This window comes from Argiope bruennichi, chromosome 8, assembly GCF_947563725.1.
Source record: "Argiope bruennichi chromosome 8, qqArgBrue1.1, whole genome shotgun sequence".
NCBI classification, from domain to species: Eukaryota; Metazoa; Arthropoda; class Arachnida; order Araneae; family Araneidae; genus Argiope; species Argiope bruennichi.
In genome coordinates this window covers 79,593,389-79,614,536 of record NC_079158.1, presented here as the reverse complement: position 1 = coordinate 79,614,536, position 21,148 = coordinate 79,593,389, and the positions used below count along the sequence as shown (strand labels likewise).

The window sequence follows — 21,148 nt, the reverse complement described above, 5'->3', positions numbered from 1 at the left end:
TGTTGCTGCGTCAAGTGAATCTGACGACTGTGGGTAGATGGCGCCACAACAGCTGTACGAAGGTTGAAGGTTCATCGTCCGAGGTCACCAATGTGGTGGATTGGTATGAACGAGGATAGAACCTGGGACCTTGTGATTCACAGCCCAGTAACACAAAAGCAATTGCTCGTGTAGCACCACAATGTAAAAGCCCCACAATACAAAAGCAATTGCTCGTGTAGCACCACAATATAAAAGTCCCACAATACAAAGGCAATTGCTCGTGTAGCACCACAATATAAAAGTCCCACAATACAAAAGCAATTGCTCGTGTAGCACCACAATATACAAGTCCCACAATACAAAAGCAATTGCTCGTGTAGCACCACAATATAAAAGTCCCACAATACAAAAGCAATTGCTCGTGTAGCACCACAATATAAAATTCCCACAATACAAAAGCAATTGCTCGTGTAGAGTAGCTGTTAACTGGCACCACACTACTATTTAATAATATAATTTTAAATTATAGACGATATTCGAATATTATATTAATATGTTGTTGGAGACTAGAGAAAAAATTACAATGAATAAAGAAATCAAATTAAAAACATTTTGAATCAGTTACTCCCTCTGTTATTAAAATAAATACTGATATTACAATCCATAATATACAATTATGCATTAAGTATTACAATATATACTGATTATGAAATGCATCAAAATAATTTATAGTTTCAAATATTCATACCAATTAACTTCCCTATTATCTACTTTGCATTGTCCAAACTTTGCGGCGAGCTAGATTTCACGTTACCTCAATCCTTTAGTATTGCAAAATTCATCCGTAACTTCAAAGGTGAACGCATTAAGCGTCGAAGCTATCAGTGAAGCTATGAATAATGCAGACCTTCGCAGATTGCTTTATAATGCTCAAGATGTAGCAGATTATTTACAAATATCCGAATCGTGAACAAAGGCAAACGACATTTCAACCAACGCAGATATTAAACTTCAGGAAAACGGAGATACTGCTACTGAACAGTGAAGCCTTAATGGCTTGGGGGATATATTCTAATGGGCAAGAGTCTCAATTCAAGTGTAAAAAAACCTGATGGTGATTTTGTTTACTATCTTAATGGATTTATTCTTTTATGGGGATAGAAAGGACTTGAAAAGGAATCTTGGACATTTGAAAGATACATTAATTCATCCATTTATAATGAATGGATCTGAAACGAAGATTTCGTTATCAATGAAATCTCCATTTATAATTAAATTTATGCTAAAAGGAAAGAAAATTCAGAATGAATGGAATGTTTTGAGGTCAATCAATAGATTTTCATTTAAAGATTCTTCAAATACTGAATATTTTAGAGTTTTACGCTGTAACAATGCTTCTTCTAAAACGTTTCCATTATTGTATTACATTCTTCCAATTTTATGAAAATATACTTAATGCAGATTATTATTTTGTTGAGAGTTATTTGTAAGACACGCAATTTGCTAAAGGAATATACCTTTTGAAATTACATTCAAAAGTAATTTCATTTTTCTTTTTACCTTAGTTTGATAATAATATGTTTTAAAATGTTTTTTGGGTTTATTATCAATAAGTTAGTTCGAATTAGTGATTGCTTAAAGTATTAATTTAATATTGATATGTTGTATAAATTGATCTTAATGACTTATTCAAAAGATATATTATTAACCTCCTAATTTTAATAGACATATAATTCAAATTATTTCCGAAGCCTTAAATAGTGCTGTTCATTCTGTTATGCATTTCTGTAATTTCGATCAATAGCTTTGTATATACAATCATATCACAGAGAAGAACAACTGCTTTAAAAAAAAGGAGCATTTTAAAATTAGTACACCATTGTTATTAAGTTAAACCTTAATTGTAAATACATATTTTTTTTAAAGATAAAGCAACATAGAAAAAATAAGCCAATTTCAAATATTAGAAGTATTAACGAAAACACCATAAGTTTTACTTCAACAATGATGTATATCGTTACGAAATGTACTTAAAATATTTTCTTACACGTAATTAAAAATTTTAAAAACTTTATGACATAAAATTGCTATTAATGAAAAAATAGATTTTTAATTTATATATCGTATAAAATAATTTTCGTACTTCAAGATTTTAAATGTAACATTCTATTTAAATTTTATTTAGTTATTATTATAACTAAAATTTAAAAAAAAAATCACTCCAATGTGAACATTTTAACACTTTAAAGCATGTATATACAAATTTTGGTAACTCTTAGTGAAATAATATGATCCACGTACAATAACGCACATGCATTTCTTTTTATTATTAATATAGACTAAAACGTTTTATTAGCCTCTAAATTATTTGAATTTATTACAGAATATTTTCTAATTAATCCAATAAATTAAAAAATAAGAAGTTCTTGACATGAAAACCATAATTTACTTTCTTATCTTTCTTTTAAGTTGGCACTGCTTAAATTTTCCTATACGCAGAGTAGATTCTTCTAATAATTTTCATTTTAAAAAGAACTACTGTATATAGATAATACATTTTCTTCTAATTTTTTAAAAAACATTATTATCTAATAAAAATATCAATAAAAATTATCTAATACAATGAAATAAAATTAAAATAATTGCCGGTAAATTGGATCTCTGTCTTTCTACAATCAATATTAAAAATCAATAAATTAGAAAATGTGCCTATTTATCACTACTCTAAGCAACAATTATTATCAATTATCCAGAAGTAAATAATAAATTTTGAATAATGTAAAAAGTAGTCTTTAAAAGAAAAGCGAAACTTAAAAAAATCTAAAAAATTATAATTAATCCTATTTAGACACAACAGACTTACTAAATACTTGTACTAACACTAAATAAACAAACTTGTCCCATTTTCTTGCATGTAATAATTTTCCGTTGTTATAAAATAACAAAAATGTTGTTTTATTGATTATTAGCAATGATCTAGGAGCAGAAAAAGCTGTCATATATATATATATATATATATATATATATATATATATATATATATATATATATATATATATATATATATTCTCACTCATCAATCACAAGATCAGAGAACCTGTTCTTTTCATAGTCTTTCTCCTCAAAATTATTTAACCCATAGGTTCCCAAAGTGGTCCAGGTGGACCCCAGGGGTCCATAGGAGATCACATGGGAGTCCACGTAGACGTGAAAAGAAAACAGGGGTTCACAAGTTGTGAGTAGAGGTCCACGAAAAATGTTCTGGTTTTCATAATAAAGAACAAAAATTTTGGCTTGGAATTACCTATCAACGTAGGCAGGTAGCATCATTCACTAGGTAGGTACTCAAAAATATTCGAGACTCAGTTCAAACACAAAGTTGCGAATTCTCCCAGTTTCCGCACTTGTCACAGATAGAATGTCTTGATGAGGATATTCAGACATACGCTCAACATTAAAATACCCTGCATGATGACTTGAAAAATAGATTTGAAGATATTCTGACGATGGAACTACCACCATGGATCATAACCTCTTTTGATGAAACGGAAGAGGCGAATGTGGTATTACAAGAGGAGCTACTTGAGCTCAGCACCAACGAGGAACTGAAGGTGAAATTTTAAAAAAAGCTATCAAACATTTTGGCTGCAAGCAGAAATCCCCGAAAAATATCCTGGGCTGTGGGAAATTGCAAGAAAATTTTTGATAGCGTTTCCTTCGTCATATCTTGTCGAAAGAAGTTTTGGTGCCGTTACCAACCTGTTAATAAAAAAAAAAAAATAAAAAAAAAAAAAGAGGAGTAGATTGAACATCACAGAACGGGGAGATTTGAAATTACTTCTTACAAAACTGAAGCCAAATATTGATAATTTGCTGTCAATTCATCAAGTACATCCGTGTCATTAAAAGTATGACTATTTTTTATTGTTGATTTACACTTCAGAGTTCATTGTTGATTTTTTGTCAATTGTTGATTGTGTAATAATAAATGTTTATAATTTTGTATAACCACAAGTATTATTTTAATAAATAAGACACAAGAAAATGTGCTACTTTTTTTCTTCTTCTTAACACCCCCAATTTAGGGTGATATTTTTTAGGAGTTTTGGGAATACAGTAGAAATGTAGCAGCAGGGGGTCTACCGAAAATAGTAAAACATTGAAAGTGGTCCACGAGAAAAAAAAAGTTTGGGAACCTCTGATTTAACCCAATGATTTTTAATATTCGTGTTTCAAATCTATTATTATTTTAGATGTTCTTGCTTTGATGTTAAAAAATAAGAAACTATTTCCGCAACAGTTTTATAATCTTTTCTTATTATTATATTTGTATATTCTATCACTACTTTTTTCTGTAAATATATCTGTATATGCAATGTTTAAGATAAATTCGCAATGTCATGTACATCAAACCGTTCAGTGATGCCAGTTGTCTCAAGTCAGGTATACGGCGTTCTTTCACGTCACCTCAATGTTTTGCAACTTCATTTCTTTGTTTATAACTTTCAATTGAATTCTGAAATTTTAATAACATCACATTTAAGACGGAAAAAAAATCTAAAAACATTGTTTCCTAACTCTTTTGTAAGAAGTTTATTTAAAGCCAATTATAAAGCAAACAGAAAAAAACATCCCATACAGGGAATTAAATGCGTGCTTTATGTCAAAGCTTTATAAAAGAAAGTAAATATTTTAACGATAGTTTCGTAAAACAGCGGCATTGTTTGTCTTATATTTTTACGAAGAGATAGAGTGGTTTCTTGTTTTCTGCCTCTAAAAACAATAACAAGTAAAAACCTAGAAAACATTCATGCATACGTAATTTTCCCAAAACATCCCAAAAATGCTGCTGAATTTCCAACAAAATTTAAAGCGAAGTTCAAGGAAGCATGAAGATGTGTAGGAAATAGTGTATGGTTTTATTCTATAGGATACCGTTAAAATCTTGAAGTTAAAATGAAGTGCATTTTATATGCCTAGAATCTTAGTAAGAAAACGGTGTATAGTATTTTGTTTTTGTTTTTTTTATCTTGTTTTGTTGCCTGAAATGTTTGTTTTCTTTTATGGTAAGCGTTCTACTAAGAAAAAAAGTCAGAAAAAATAGAGCTGATTCCCAAATATGATGAAAATCTATCATGTGTCGTTACTAAATAAAGTTAATATAGCAACAAATTACCAGTAGATTAATTGTGATACATTAATTCAGAAATTTATTCAAAGAAAATTAAAAGATATTCCAATCCTCCATTCAAATCATTAGAGAATAATAGCTTAAGAATTAATTCTTCTATCTTCACATTTTTTTAATTTGCTTTCAATTTCACAAATGATAATATGTACTCAAAATCTGAAGTCAATATTGTTGGCACGCGTGTGAGCATAAGATCAGTGACAACAGCAATGAAAACTAGTGTTACAAAATGTACTTAAAAGTACATTTTGTAAAATATATATAAAAAAATGTATTTCTGAAAATTTAGTAAAATTAGATAAAAATTGTTCTGAAAAATTGATGGTATCAATAATACGATAATATATTCAAGATTTTAAATATAAACAATAAAAGACATATCAGACGTATTCATGAGAAATTTATATTTTTCTCATTCATAAAACGGTACTTTTAATTCTAAAATAAAACGGGAATTTGAGATAATAGACCTTCCAAACATTTAAGAAACATTGGAACAACCATATAAAACCAAATTTAAAAGAAAAGTTTCCTTTTTTTTTATCAAAAATTGTTTTTAAAACTTTTAAATGTTAACATCAATGGAAGTCCTCAAACTTTTTAAGCAGATATTTGCATGTTACTCATTTTCAAAATGATACTTTCAATTCAAAAGCAAAATAAAAATTTCACCTATTTGATACTTGCACTCGTAAGGAGCCTTTGAACAAATTCATATTACTAAATTTACTAAAAAAGGTATAGGTTTCATATATACTACCGTAATAGTTTTAAAGATAAGAACAAAAGCATGTACTCAGAATTTTTCAACGGAAATCTACAAATTTCTCGGTTTTAGAATATCACTTTCATTTTAAAAACAAAATAAAAAATTCTACTCTTTGATATTTGCAACGTTTGAGAATCGTTTGAACAAATATATGAGACTAAACTTATAAAAGAAATTTCAATGTTTTCAAAAGTTTCCCACAATGCTTTTAAAGGTACACAACGAAAGATTTATCCAAACTCTTTCTGTAGAATTTGCATGTTCTGACATGTTACTCGTTCCCAAAATGATGCTTCTCAGCATACACATGCAGGAAGGGAGCATTTACGCTTTGACTCAAAAAGTCAAACGTTTTCAGAAAAAAGTAACTATTTTTCATGTTGCCTAACGTGTTTTGAATTCTGCATGTATATAACTCTTGTATATAAATGGTAAGTATATCCTAGAGCAAAAGCAAGAAGCTCAGAAAAACAATTTCTGAGAAAAATCATATTCAACTTTCGCTGGATGGGGAAGAAAAACTGAATATTTTTATGCCTCAGGTTGTGTAAGAATTTGAAATATTTTACGAAAATGCGATTTTTGCTTTTATTTTTCTCTTACCTCAAACAGCTTAGAATACAGATATATATTTTTTTTAAAAAATTGGGGAGCATTTTCCTATTTTAGCCATCCCTCGCGCGTACGTTGAATATATAAGTCATAAAATAAGAATATAAAGGTAATTGTATGCAGCGAAGTACCACCGAAATTGATGACAGTAGACAGATGTTATAGGATAAGGTGATTTTTTTTTCAAAAGTTATTAATTTTTTATTTATTTTTGTTAAAGTATAATTTTTCTTTTAACTATTATATTAAAAAGAAATTCAAGTGAATCATATTTACGACTGGTCAATGGCCAGAATATTTTCCTTGAGATATACCATACAAAGTAAATCGATATTTCTCAATATATCTAATTTTATTTATTCTTAAATTTTTGCAATAATAACTAATAAAGTACCTATCTTAACGCAATGACATAACCATAACTCCTCCTTAAAATGAGAATTTTGAATTACCTTACAAAATTTCATTTATATGATAAAAAAAAATCATGATTTTCTTTATAATAAAAGGATTAAAATATAATGAATTTAAAACCATTTCAATAGAAGGTGTAGTAATAGCATTTCGTTTTAGCTGCGTTTGAATTTGCAAATATATCATACTATTTCATTTCATAATGGAATAATTTTTCAGTTTGACCTATAATGCAAGTTTGAAAATTTTCAAACAATTCCATTTTTTTACACACGCGCAGCACATAAAACATTTACGCCTTTCATAAATTAAAAGGTTTTGACGAGTGGCGAATTCAAAATCTAAAAATCTAACTTCATGAAAAATTACTTCAGTTTATGAATATCATACATTTTTATTTAAAACACATTAGCGGTAGATTTAATGTAAATATACATTTAGCATTTGAACTCACTTTGAAGATAAAATGAATACAATTAAAGAGGCTTGGACACAAAATTTTGAAATTTAAAATAATAATTTCAAATGCATATAAAATTAAAATAATATAGATTGTAAGCATGTTAATTAAAGAATACTGCACTATACTAAAAATTTAATAAAAGACTTTCAATGCGTTCTATGAAAGGCTTTTATCAAAATTCTTGCAAAAATCTAAAGTAAAATCAATGCATAGATTTCACTCAATGCATAGAATCAATGCATAGTTGCATAGATTTACAACAGTTCATCTTTGTAATCATATTTTTGTTCATTCTCTACTCCGTATAATAAACTATGTACACGAAAATTTTCAATCTTATATTTTAATAATCGTGTTTGAAAAATTTCATAAAACTATTAAAATTTCTTTAATTTTATTTCTATTTATCGTAGATATTAAAAAAAAGGGTTTTAGAAAGTAAAATAAAGGCTTTCATGTAAAATAATAATAAAACGCAATTTTTAGTCCAAAATGGATTTTTAATTATAATGATACCTTAACGCTGAAATAAAATGAAACCTGAATAATACATCTCTTTGTACATATACACTGGTGGACAAAATTAAGAGATGGAAAGCATTTTCGCACATTTCTCTAAAAATACCGCCCAAAACCTGGACAGTTGATTGCCATATATGGTCACTGTAGCGTTATTGGCCCTGAGATAAGTTTATGTATTCTTGTGGGCGTTGCTAAGCCAGAAGGAGGTATAAAAGTCCCCATCGAGCTGTTCATCTCATTCCACTCCTCAAGACAGTTGCAGATTTTAGTGCATTTTTTGAATAATCGTGTTGTTTCTTGCTGGTTTTTAGGTGAAATGAGTGAACATCATCGTTTAGACGACGGTATGAGGTGGATAATTGTGGGTATACTTGAGGCAGGCCAGTCCCAAACTCAGGTTGCTAGGGAATTGGATATAACACCAAGCGTCATTTCCAATTTGTGGAGTCAATTTAAAACTAGTGGGACAGTATGCAGACGACCAGGACAAGGTCGCCCGAGGGCTACAACGGCCAATGAAGACCGGTATTTGTTCTTTTCAGCTAATCGCCAGAGGACGGCTAAGCCACTCAATTGTTTAGGGACCTCGCTGCTACTACAGGAACATCAATTTCGAGCAAGACAGTTTCCAGAAGACTCCATGAAAGAGGGCTGTATGCCAAGAAGCCCGCTATTTGCATCCCACTCACTCCTTCCCACAAAAGAGCGCGTGCAGAATGGTGCAAACAACATCAGAATTGGACACAGCTTCAATGGGCTAATGTTCTCTTCACCGATGAGTCCAGATTCAGTCTACAACCTGATTCTGGACGGTATTGATATGGAGGGAACCGGAACCCGATACCATCCCAGCAACATTATCGAAAGGGACCATTATGCTGGTGAAGGACTCATGGTTTGGGCAGGGATCATGCAAGATACCCGCACACCGCTCCATGTGTTTGACAATGGTTCCGTGAATGCCCAGAGGTACAGGCAGGAGGTCCTAGAGCCCTATGTGCGTCTTTTCAGGGGCGCTGTTGGCCCTGAGTTCATTTTTATGGACGACAATGCGCGACCACATAGGGCTCTCATGGTTGATGAGTATCTGGAAAGCGAGAACATTCAACGAATGGATTGGCCAGCCAAATCCCCTGACCTGAATCCTATTGAACATGCTTGGGGTGTTCTTGGGAGAGCTATTGTGATGCGCCAACCTCCCCCCAGAACCATTCTAGAGTTAAAAATTCCTCTGATGGAAGAATGGGAGGGTCTTCCACAACCCCTCCTTAACTCCCTTATTAACAGCATGCATACTCGTTGTGCATGCGGTCTGTCTGTCAGGGGTGACCATACACCATACTAGAGGCAACACACACTGTACAAGCCTCACTTTTATTGTCATCTTTTATCCTTAAGTTCAGACTACATTGAATTTATTGGCAATAGGTCTTAACAGTGAATGGCACTTTCATTTTTGTTTTGCATACTTTATTATCATGGTATAAGCTATATCCATACCAAATTTCATTTATTTATATTCATTATTTTTTGTGATATTTGGGAAAATGTCTTCCATCTCTTAATTTTGTCCACCAGTGTACATCAAAAATACACTTTAATAGAAAAATATATGACTATATTATGATAATTGTACATATAAATATGTATTAATAATTATTATGTATGAAATGAAAAAAATAAATTCCAATCTGTAAATGAAAAAATATCAGAACAACATAAGAAAAAATATCAGTTTGTACGAATTTCCATCTTGATTTTACTCATAGTATCGATAATATATATACTTTTCCTCATATTATTTTGCTTTGATAAATTCGTGATATAAATCTAAGCTTTTCTTTTAATACTTTTTTAACTAACCAAAGAAACTGAAATAAAAAATGATTGCTTGAATAGTAAAATTACTTTTATATTATGAAAGAATGGTATATTGCTGCTTCTGAATATTGCGAAAAAATCATATTCAGAAAAGAAGAACTTCTAATTCACAGAGAAAAAAAATAATGAAATATTGAATTTCCTTTCCTTTATTTGGAAAAAGCAAACAAATAATAATAACAAATAGCTATATTTTATGGTTTTTCGAATCTTTCTTCTGTTTGCTACATTATGCATATACAAATGAAGGGAAAAAACTCGAAGATAATTTGCTTTGAAGCATATAATGAAAAAATGGCTAATTCAAATCATAAAATTTGTAGTAATTATGATTTTATTTTGAATAAACTTTGTCTAAACACAGCTGACACTCTCTAAATAAATTCAAGATAAGAATTTTTATGGTATTTATTCTTTAAGAATTAATAAGATTTCTGATTTTCTGTATACATAATCTTAATACAAATTTTAATTTTGTTATTGTTCAGAAAATATGTTTGACATTGCATCAGGTAGAGGTCATTACCATTCAACAAAATAAACTCCTAAAAATACTTAAACACTCCTTGCACCAAATCAAAACCCAATTGTAATACCGCTTGTTCTAATTAAGTGTTAATGCAAATATTTTACTAATTTACACATATTGTCTGTGTAAGTAAATTAATTTTGTCAAATTAAGTTATTCTTCTGTATTCCCGATAATTGTTTTGCCATTCCGTCTTTATTATTGTCTCCTTCTTTCGCAATCTCTGATTTTTCTTCTTCGTTTCATCCATATTAATTATTATCAAGCTGACATTTTCTAGTAAGATAACAAATGCAGAAGAATATTTGCATAAATGTTTGCCTTTTTTTTTCGCCGTTACTTTTTCGAGAGTTTCAGTCAGACCCGGCTCAACAATAGTCCCATTTTGAAAAGGCAGAATTTGGAGATGATAAAAAGAGAGCTCATTTTTCATGCATAAATGTAAATTTATGTTACTTTCGAATAACGAGTGACAAGGAGAATCTATTCTTGAGGGGTTACAGTTCATTAATATAAATGGAAGAAATAAACTGTCTCGACGCGTTGCATTTCCTTTGAGATATCTTTGCAATAAAGCGTTTTAACATTTGCTAGAAGCTCGAATAAACCTCTCGAAGCGTGGAGTTTAGTTGTTCGTGATATTTTTCTCCCCTTTCATATTCTTCGGCTCTCTCCTTTAGTGACTTTTTTTTTATTCATTGTCATTCAGTATTAGAAATGAAAATGAGACGACTTAAATTAGTTTTTGAAGAGCCATGGGAAAGGAAACTTACAACAAAAATAAAATTTGCTTCTTCTGAATTCGAAATGTATCGCGATCCCTGTTTTCAAAATGAAGGCAAAGAAAGAAGAAATTGTGTGTGTGCGTGTGTGTTTATATCCATATCTGAAGATAATAATCTTCATTGCCGTCAATATTCTTTCAAGAGATGCGTGCGTTTGAAGAAATGTTTTGTTCAATATTAATTTTGATGGGAAGACATTCTAAATTTGAAGCCCGTCATGTTTTTGTTGCTGAAAATTGAAAATGAAGTTTGTGCTAGAGTGTTATTGTTATTTGAAATCCAATCTTTAAGCGAGAAAGACTAATGGGATTGGCTTATGATTTTTTTTGTTTTGTTTTCAAGGTTTATTTTAATTTTTTTGCTACACAATGAATTTGCTACACTTTGAATGACAGTTTGTTTATTACTGATGGTTTGTATTTTAATTAGCACGATGAGTTTCTTGTTGAGTATGTTTTTGTTGTAATGCAAGAACACGATAAAGATGGGAATACGACAAATCCTCTCATGAGAGGTATTTTCAGGTAAACATATTTTACATAAACATTTCTATGCATTTCCAAATTGACATTCATAAATAAAAATATAATAATAAAAAATAAAATATATATATAAAAATATATAAATTTATAAATAACTTGTTGCAAAGTCATGTGTTTTGTGCTTTCAGAATGGCAAGAAATATGTTCCGCATATCGTAAAATCTTGAATGTAAGAGGAATGCATTATCGAATGAATTTATGGAAAGTAAAATCATGTCAGTATACATATTCTTAGTGAGATGCTATTTTTTCATCAAATTTCTGTCAAACGTTTTATATATATTAATATGTGCTTTGATACAAGTATTTGCTGTTAAGAAAAAATGAAAAAAAACATAAGAAATATTTAAATTATAAGTATATTCAATGAACTTAAAGTAATAAGAGTTTCTGTTTATTCAGGCTTATGCTATATATTAACTGCATTTCACAAATTAAAGATTCTTAAGAAATTTAATTTCAATTTCAATTTCTTATGCATAGCTTGATGTCTGCGAAACCCTCCACAAAATGTTGTTAAACATTAACATGCGATGAAAATAAAAATTGTATTATTTTAATTTCATTCCATATGTTCTGTTTATTCTGTACGCAGATCGTTTTTGAAATAAATTTCCATGCCGTGATAGCTAGACTAAAAACATATGTGTTTGTGTAATTTATTCGCAAATTGCCCCTTCACTTTTGTGATGTTGTAACTCTACTTTCTGATTCTTCATATAAACTGAGAAAACAAGGAGTAAAAAGTGGCTATACATCAAATAAGAACAAAATATATTTCAAAAATGATGGTCTATTGGCCTGCACTACATTCGAATGCTTGTAAAATGATAGTGAAAAAAATACGACTAACATAAATTAAATTAGCTGATTTTGTGACTAAAATTATAAGTATATATAAAATTTCATTTTTATTCGTTGACAAAAATCCATACTCAGGTATTTCCTCTATATTATTTAACACATGTGCAGGACTCACGTGGAAATTGTTGTATCCCGAAACAAGTTTCCACAGTTTATGAAAAATAATTTGAACACCTTTCTACACTTTATCTCATAGATGAAATACAATTTATTCATCCTCAAATTTTCCAACATTTAATAAAACAACAAAAAGTGTTCATTAATTACCAATAAGTAGAAAATCTACCTATAGACTGACGTTTGTAATTTCACCAACTGTGCATCTGTTACAAAAACTTACATACTTTGCTTCGGCAGCAACAAATCAGATTCAGAGCGTGAATCACTGTTAATCACTGTGGCAACTGTTATTTGCTTCATATCTTTTTAGGAACCGAAGCTTAGAAATAATTTAAAGGGTTTATTTTTATACTTTTGAAGTTAAGTTTTTCAAATTGTATCATTCTTAAGTCAGATGATATGTTCATAAAATAAACGACTGAAAGTTTCGTCTGATCTTCAGTTAAAATCGCATGGTCAATTGAAATCACCTTTATGAGTTCATTATGAATTGCCCAAATACTTGAAAACATTTTATTTAAAAATTAGGACAATGTCCATGTGCAATAAGAAGAAAAAAAATTAAAATGTGAGAAGTGTTAACTTTATTTGTGAAATAACTCAGAAATGAAATAAAATTTATTACATTTTAGAATCTAAAAATGTTATAGTATGTATGAATTCAATTAATCCTAAACATTTTTTTTTATTGAATAAGCTGAAAACCTAGTGTTTGATGAAGATCCACTCTTCAAAACATGTTTTTTTTGTTTGTTTTTTTCTCCTAAAATCCACAATTTCGTTCAAAATAAAATCGCCGGATATTTTTCAGTAATAAAAGGAGACAATAAAGGTTATTAGAATATTTATTATTTTTTCGAATTCTGGGTTTGAAAAAATGTGTGTAAGATTTTCACATAGCAAATATTCGTCATAATGGCCGATATAAAAAATATTATGGTGCATAGTTGAGAAAATCCAACGACATTGGAAATATCTTGCATATAGAATATTTTGATCATATTGAATTACCATTTATTCAGGTAATACACTATTCAGGACTCCAAACTGTCTTATCATTTATTTGAAAGAGAATTTAAGACTCTAACTCACTACTAAGAAGGGGAATATAAGTTAATGACCTTTTTTATTTTCTGAGAAGAGATTTTTGAACGAATTTTGAAAAAATAAACAATGGAGTGCTTAAATAAAATGCAAATTTTCAAAATTATATTTATTTTCATAATGTGAAAGACAATTTTCTTTTTTCTAATATCACACTACATATTCGGTATGATATACTTGCCATATTTTTCATTTAGAACATCAGAAATCTACCAATCATTACATAAATTCTGATTTAAAAAATCCTTTTTTTTTGTCCGACATAGTCAGAACTATTTTACCTCTCATTTAATTTTCACTTTCCATGTTTCTGTTGAAATTTTATCGCGTTATTAGAGGTTATTAAGTTTTATTATTATTATTTTTGTGCTAACACAACTACTTTCCATTGATTACTATAACTTCATTGTCATCATCTATGTCATGATAATTAGTGAGCACAGATTCCATGTATCATATCACAGATTCCATATTATTCCGAACGATTTTTCAAAGTGGAAAATATTTGTAAACGGTTTCATCTCAATATTATTTCTTATATACTTCTAAATTATGTACATAGTTATTTTTTTATTTCTTTCTACTGTAAATATTTGGGTTTTTAAATAAAATTTCCTTAAAATGCTCACCAAACCGTTCAGTGACCAGAATGGTTACGGATACGGGGTATGAGACGACGTTCTGTTCTGTACGAACACAATAGTGTGGGATATGTTGCTTCATGCATGCACTAATTCTCCATAGAGATAGGTTCATCAAAAAAAAATCGAAGAATTCCTATTTGTATAAAATAGCTCTAAAATATAATGAAAAAGTAATCATCGACCAAGTACTCACAAAAGTAGTAAGATAATGACAGAGAATAATGATTTGAGTAAAAACCGAAACATAAACGTGTATATTTCTGTCAATAAAATATATAAATTATGTGATTATTTTATTCTGATTCAGAGACAAACATTTGCCTTTAAAATATGAATACTCAATTAGAAAATGCCAATCTTGTAAGACAAAATGAAAATTTAATTATATAAATTTTCCTCATTTAAAGACATTGACGCTTAAATTTATTGTATACGATTCGAAGCCTCTTCTTTTATTCATATACTGTATAAGATTATAGTGATTCATATATTATACATATTGTATATAATTCAAACCCACATATTATAAATATCAATTTTAATTTAACCGATACAAGAAGCATGTTAAGAGGAAATATTGTAATCGTCAAAAAATTTAAAATCTCAATATTGACAAATGTCCATGTTTTAGACCTCACCGAGATCATAAACACATTTTTGGAATTATAATTGTCTGTTCGACTACCTCGGTAATTCAAAAATGCAATGACAAAAATAATGAAAACACTAAGCAAATGAAATATGTCCTAAATTATTAGTTATAATTTGCAAATATTTATTAATTTACTATTCAAAGGTAATTTTCCCATCCAATCGTTCCAATTAGAATGAAAACTACAAAACGAAAAGAACTTGAAGGATAAAATTTTGTAAGCAGATTTTCCATTCAAATTATAGAGAAGTATCAAATTTGAAAGTAATTCCTAAAATAAGTACGTATAGTCCTAAATCCAAAAACAAATCTAAGTCCCTCAAAGAGTTGATCATTTGTCTCCCTGATTTCTCATAACCGTATAAGAGTGATGACTTAAATATTTGAAATTTAGTATGTTATTTTGTGACTACAATTGTGGTTCTGAGTAAATTTTAGTTTTAATCAGCCTGTAAAAAAAGCATACGAAATAACATTCAGTTTTCTGATACTTGTGTTTTAACCGCATCCCAGTGATTCTTGTAGACTTTTTTGTAACCGTTGTTTGTCAATACCCTGGTGTTAATAATATGCAAAAACATATATTAGATAGAGTACGTGAGAAAATTTCTGGGAGACTATTCCTATTGGTTTGTTTTTTTGTAAAATCTCAGTTAATTACAAATAATAGATTGCAATTTTGTTTTGTTACTAGATTTCAATGATTTTTTTTTCAATAAAAGATCTCTGTTACTTGAATTTTTCAGGTTACTTCAGAAAAAGATGTATACCCTTAAATAAAAATACATGAATCATATCAAATGGTAAGGAACACCTGAATCAAAATATAGCTTTCCGAACCCAAGTTTCTATTATCTAGAACACGTAGCAGCTGGGACATGCTTTTAGTTTTGTGACATCATTATGTTTGAATTTAAAAATTGCCATAAGAGAACACAGTTTTCATGAGGCCTCTAAAGCACCTGGTGTATTTGTAACTCATTGTTATTGAAACAGGTGGCTGGCTACATCACTACCCTTAATCAGCTTCATTCAATCTTCTTATTTCTCGTTGTTCCCATATGGAACGGTAGTAAAATACCATTTTGTAAGCTAAATATATATATATATATATATATATATATATATATATATATATATATATATATATATATATATATATATATATATATATATATATATATATTTATTAAATTAAGACTGTTTTTCTAATAGTGACGATATATGATGACGAAATTGCCAATGAGTTTTATACTATTAATGGAAAATTAAATTATTGAATTTATGAATTAAAAATTGTCAAACGATTTACCAAAAAAATAATTTTCCAAATATAAACAACTACTGCGAATTCCTGAAAAAAATTGAAGCAAAAGCATGCATTTTTAAACATAAACATAGTTTTAGAAGTCATACATGGTTGAGTTGAATATAAAAAATAATATACACCCATCTGTACACCCATCTACAGTCGATATGACATAATTATCTTATGAATCACCATAAGATACCATCGATACCATCATACCATCTTTGAACATAAGATTGAGCAAATACTTTAGAAAATGACTCATGAAATGAGAATTTCAAGAGAGAAAATATTATCAAAAATCGTAGAAGATTTAAGTGTAATGTGGATTATAAGAAGACATTTTCTTTTGCCATTTTAAATAAATTCTTTCGGCAATAAAGTAATACTATTAAGACATTTCTTAACTTTCAGTTTGATTGAAAATAGGTAATATTATTTTGAAAAATAAAACACTTTATCTTGAAGTGCAATACAACAGTTTAAGATTTAAATACGCTTTCTTGATGGCGGAGTGGTCACCTTGGAACTTGCTCACAAAATCTCTAATAAATTTTTATCCGAGTTCCCCTCGCATAAAATTGAGGACCTTGTGTAAGGCCGCGAAGCACTGAGAAAGATAGCTACGAAATTTAGATATTTAAAGTGAAACTGGTATTTTTATTAAATTTATGGTAAAAATGTATATTTTGGATGTTTTTTTTTTTTGAAGAGAGATTGATACAAAAATTTGACAAAGAGTTACAGTTGTATCCATAAGACAACGTACTTTCATTGAATTAAGTCACTGCTTTTATGAATTGTTGCCTTTACATGTATGTGGAAATACAAAAGTTTGACATAGTTAATTTAAAACTTCATAAGAATTTATATTTTAGATACTAAACCTGTGTACAAAATTTATATACCTAATTCTTTGCGGTTGGAGTTATCGAATTCAATTTTAATTGAAATGCCAATCATACAGATTTCATGTGGATAGATTATGTTCACAATTTTATAGAAGTCTATAAATTTCATTGTTAGTCCATGTTTGAAATCCCATCTGTCTATCTGAGAGCTTTTTTATATTCACGGATCGTCATACTGATAGAAATTCATGCAAAACGCCAAAAATGTATTTTTTCGGACTCGGTAAAGTCTGAAACGTGTTGATTCGTCAAAATCTAGAGTTCGGATTTTTGATGATCACAAGACTTCTTATACAAGGATATAAAAAAGTTAATACGTCAGTGTTACGTCAATTTCATATATCTTGTATTTACTGCAAATACTTCATGACCAAATGATTATGACATCATGAAAATCGACTCCATTCCATGTTGATAAATATATGATAGTTATGAACTACTTCCAAGTAATTTTAATTAAAGAAATTCTAAGTTTGTTGTTTTAGTCAAGAATCTTAGTGAAGGATTCATAATTGAGATGTTCACACCTTTACCTTCAGATAGAGGAAAGTTAAAAACGATTCATTTCATAAACATCATGCCAAACACTTAGTCCTATTAAAGATTATCATAAATAGGCTAGAAATTCAGCTTTTAGTATATATCCAATGTGTATATGTTCTGATGATGCATATTAGGCTGATATTGTTAATGATGATTGCGAAGATGAGGATAATGATGTTAGAGAGAAGATTAATGCAATCCGTTTCATAAGTATCATATGGAAATACTTACCCTTCTGAAAGATAATCATGGGCGAATCTGGAATTTGGCTCGGAGTGTCTATTCAGTCTGTATATGTGCTGATGTTGCAGATCAGGCTGCTGTTGTTCATGATGATTTTGAAGATGAGGATGCTGATGATAAAGGGAAGATGAACGTTGGTGGCCCGGTTTCGCTTCGTAGGTTTGCAGGCACATGCGTTGGACAATTAGATGGCGCTGATCGACGTCGAACGATTCTGGAAGAAAATAAGTGAGGAATTTCTACCTTTTACAATTTTTTTCAAGTCCAATGTTTAATATAAATCCAAATTTTCTCTGATGTAATCAATTTATTTTTTCTTAAATCGAAACTGTGATAAGCATACATGAAGCCCCTTGGTTTAACCGAAGATAGATTGTTAAATTGAATGAGTGGGTTATGGGAACAATTTGAAACCTAAGAGTCATAACCTTGCACGGTACAGCCACCTCAGTAGGATGTACGCATTGTACGTAGGATGTACCTTCATCCTCAAACCCTTGCTATACCAGGAATGGCGACAATCAATTACCATAAAGGAAGCTTCACATTTCCGTATCTGATATGGCCCTTCTCGGGTTCGAAACTCTGATAAGAAAAGCCCACATAAGACATTAAAACCCATGTTATTGAAAATAGTTACTGTATGAGAAATTTATAGCTTTTTTTAAATTTTTCTTTGCAAACATCGTTCAAGAAAAACCGTCTCCTTTTTTCACGATATAATATAAAAGCAATGGTAACTTAATGCATATTGTAGATAGTTGTTAAAACGGTTTGAGAAAATTAGTTTAGATAAAAAAAATGAAAATATAGATTTTTTAAGAGGGTAACATAAATTTAATTAAAAGGGAAAGGATATTTTGTTGGTACTTGAAGAATATACGATTCATATTAAACATCAAATATTCTTCCAGTTAAAGATGCAATAAGCTGAGCCTCACGTATGCAAATAAAGGGTTATTTCTTCTAATTTCGGCACATCTATCAATGTTAAATCAATTTTACTACATTTAAAAATTTTTTAAAGCATCCTTACTTTTTGTTTAAATCATCCTAGCGTGAAAACATTTAAGATTTGATTACTCAATCTATTTCTATTTAAAAAAATTAACTCTAAATTATATAATTGTAATAATTCGCATTTTTTTTAATTCGTCCCAACAAGCGTAAATATAAATTTAGTGACAAATCAAAGCAAATTACCCTTGTAAAATATATTCGAAATCTTTATTTTTTCTAAATTAGTGAAATCTGAGACAAAAAAAATTATGTACAAATAAGAACTTATTCAAAATAAAACCTTAGAGTTTTGATTAATTTTTAATTACTTTTTTTAAAGCTTTTAGTTCTACTGTAAAAGAAGGAATTAAGAGAGAAATTTGGAGGTTTGAATCCAATCGTCACCGATGCAGAACGTTTTAAAGGATCTTTGAATACTATTTACAAATAGTATGTCAGATTATAAAAATATCATGTTAAAATATCAAACATCAAATGAAGTGTGACTTATGTTAAAATTAAAGAACGTTTCTGAAAACTGATATTTAAGAAATTTGCTGAAGAAAATCCATATTTCCTTCAATTAAAAAGAATGAAATTAAACTTTTTAATAGAATAAATCTGTTTTGAAGAATTTCACATAGTCAGAAAAAATGGTAATTTTATAGATAGATTTTTTTTAATAGCATGTATTGAAATTTGCACAGTAAAATTGGAAATGTGTTTAATTCTATCAAATGTAAAATACAAAAACTGGATGTTTAATCTCATATAAGAATTATTTTATGATATCATAACCTATGAGTTTTAAGATTTATACATTTCAATGAAGTTTTTTTATGAAATGTGGATTATTATATATATATATATATATATATATATATATATATATATATATATATATATATATATATATATATATATATATATATATATATTCAGTCTAACATACAAGTTTATCCAAATTAACCTTTAACTGCTCAGAGGTCTGTGGAAGATGATCTATTCATCCAGATAAAATTAAATTTCGATAACCAGTATTTCACGCAATGAACTTTCCATTTTTTAATTAAAAGAATTAATATTTCGGAGAAATAATAAAAGTAGTTTCAAAAATTAGGAGGATTCACGAAATAGCTTAGATTTTTCAGAAGCTTCATAACTAGAAATCACAGGAAATAAGATAAGCTAAGCAAAGCACCCAAGGACCCATAACGACCGATCCCAAATTCTGGAAACGGTTTTTAAAGTTTGAAGTTATCTTGAAGCTTGACTCTATTTCTATATGCTCTATTTCTGCATGAATATCATATCCAAAATGAATCAATACTGCTGAAAATCGGCAATTATAAAATTTGTCAATATATCATTCTAACATTGCTCAGTAACAGTATATTTGAGTCTTGGTGGAAGTTATATCTTCAAAAGAAATTTCTACGCATGATATTTTTATAGTTTTTACAGATATGCCTTGTATGTTTGCAACGCTGAGTATGTAGGTATTTTGCGCACCATGCTTGCAAGATTTTTTTTTCTTTTTTATTTATTTGTTTACGTACTTCTATTTTTTTATTTTAATTTTTCAATTACATTTTAATTTTTTTATTTAATAAAAACAACCACTTGGTCTAAAATTTCTATTCTTTCTAATTTTATATTAACATTATTTGTCATCAGCTTACATGATATAAAATGAAGTGTAATGATTAAAATATTGGATCTGGTAATTTTGATAAAGATTATAATTCTATTCAATTGAAAAATAAACTTTATAAATTATCACATTTATATTCGCCCATCCATATTCAATTGAATAAGATAGCATAAAATTCCTAAAAATTATTTACACCTAATACATTAGCATATCTTATTTATTTTAAACATTTCTTATAATATCTGTTTGATGGAATTTTACGTCTGTTCCGCTTTATGACCAATTTTGTCAAAACAGGAAAAAATATTTTATTTTATTACACCTACTATGTTAATATTAAGGATATATACTACAAAAAAATATCACAGTTTTTACGAAAAATTATATTATTTCTTCTCTTATCAGTCTAATTCTA

General features: G+C 28.9%; 1 protein-coding gene across 1 annotated transcript in view; it reads right to left on the bottom strand.

The window, feature by feature from the left end:
- Positions 1 to 21,148, bottom strand: part of LOC129981975 (cell adhesion molecule Dscam2-like) — a 560,888-nt gene that overhangs the window by 40,691 nt on the left and 499,049 nt on the right. The window contains exon 24 of the mRNA XM_056093054.1: positions 18,069 to 18,294. Coding sequence (XP_055949029.1) covers positions 18,069 to 18,294 — 226 coding nt within the window. The remainder of the gene's footprint in view (positions 1 to 18,068; positions 18,295 to 21,148) is intronic.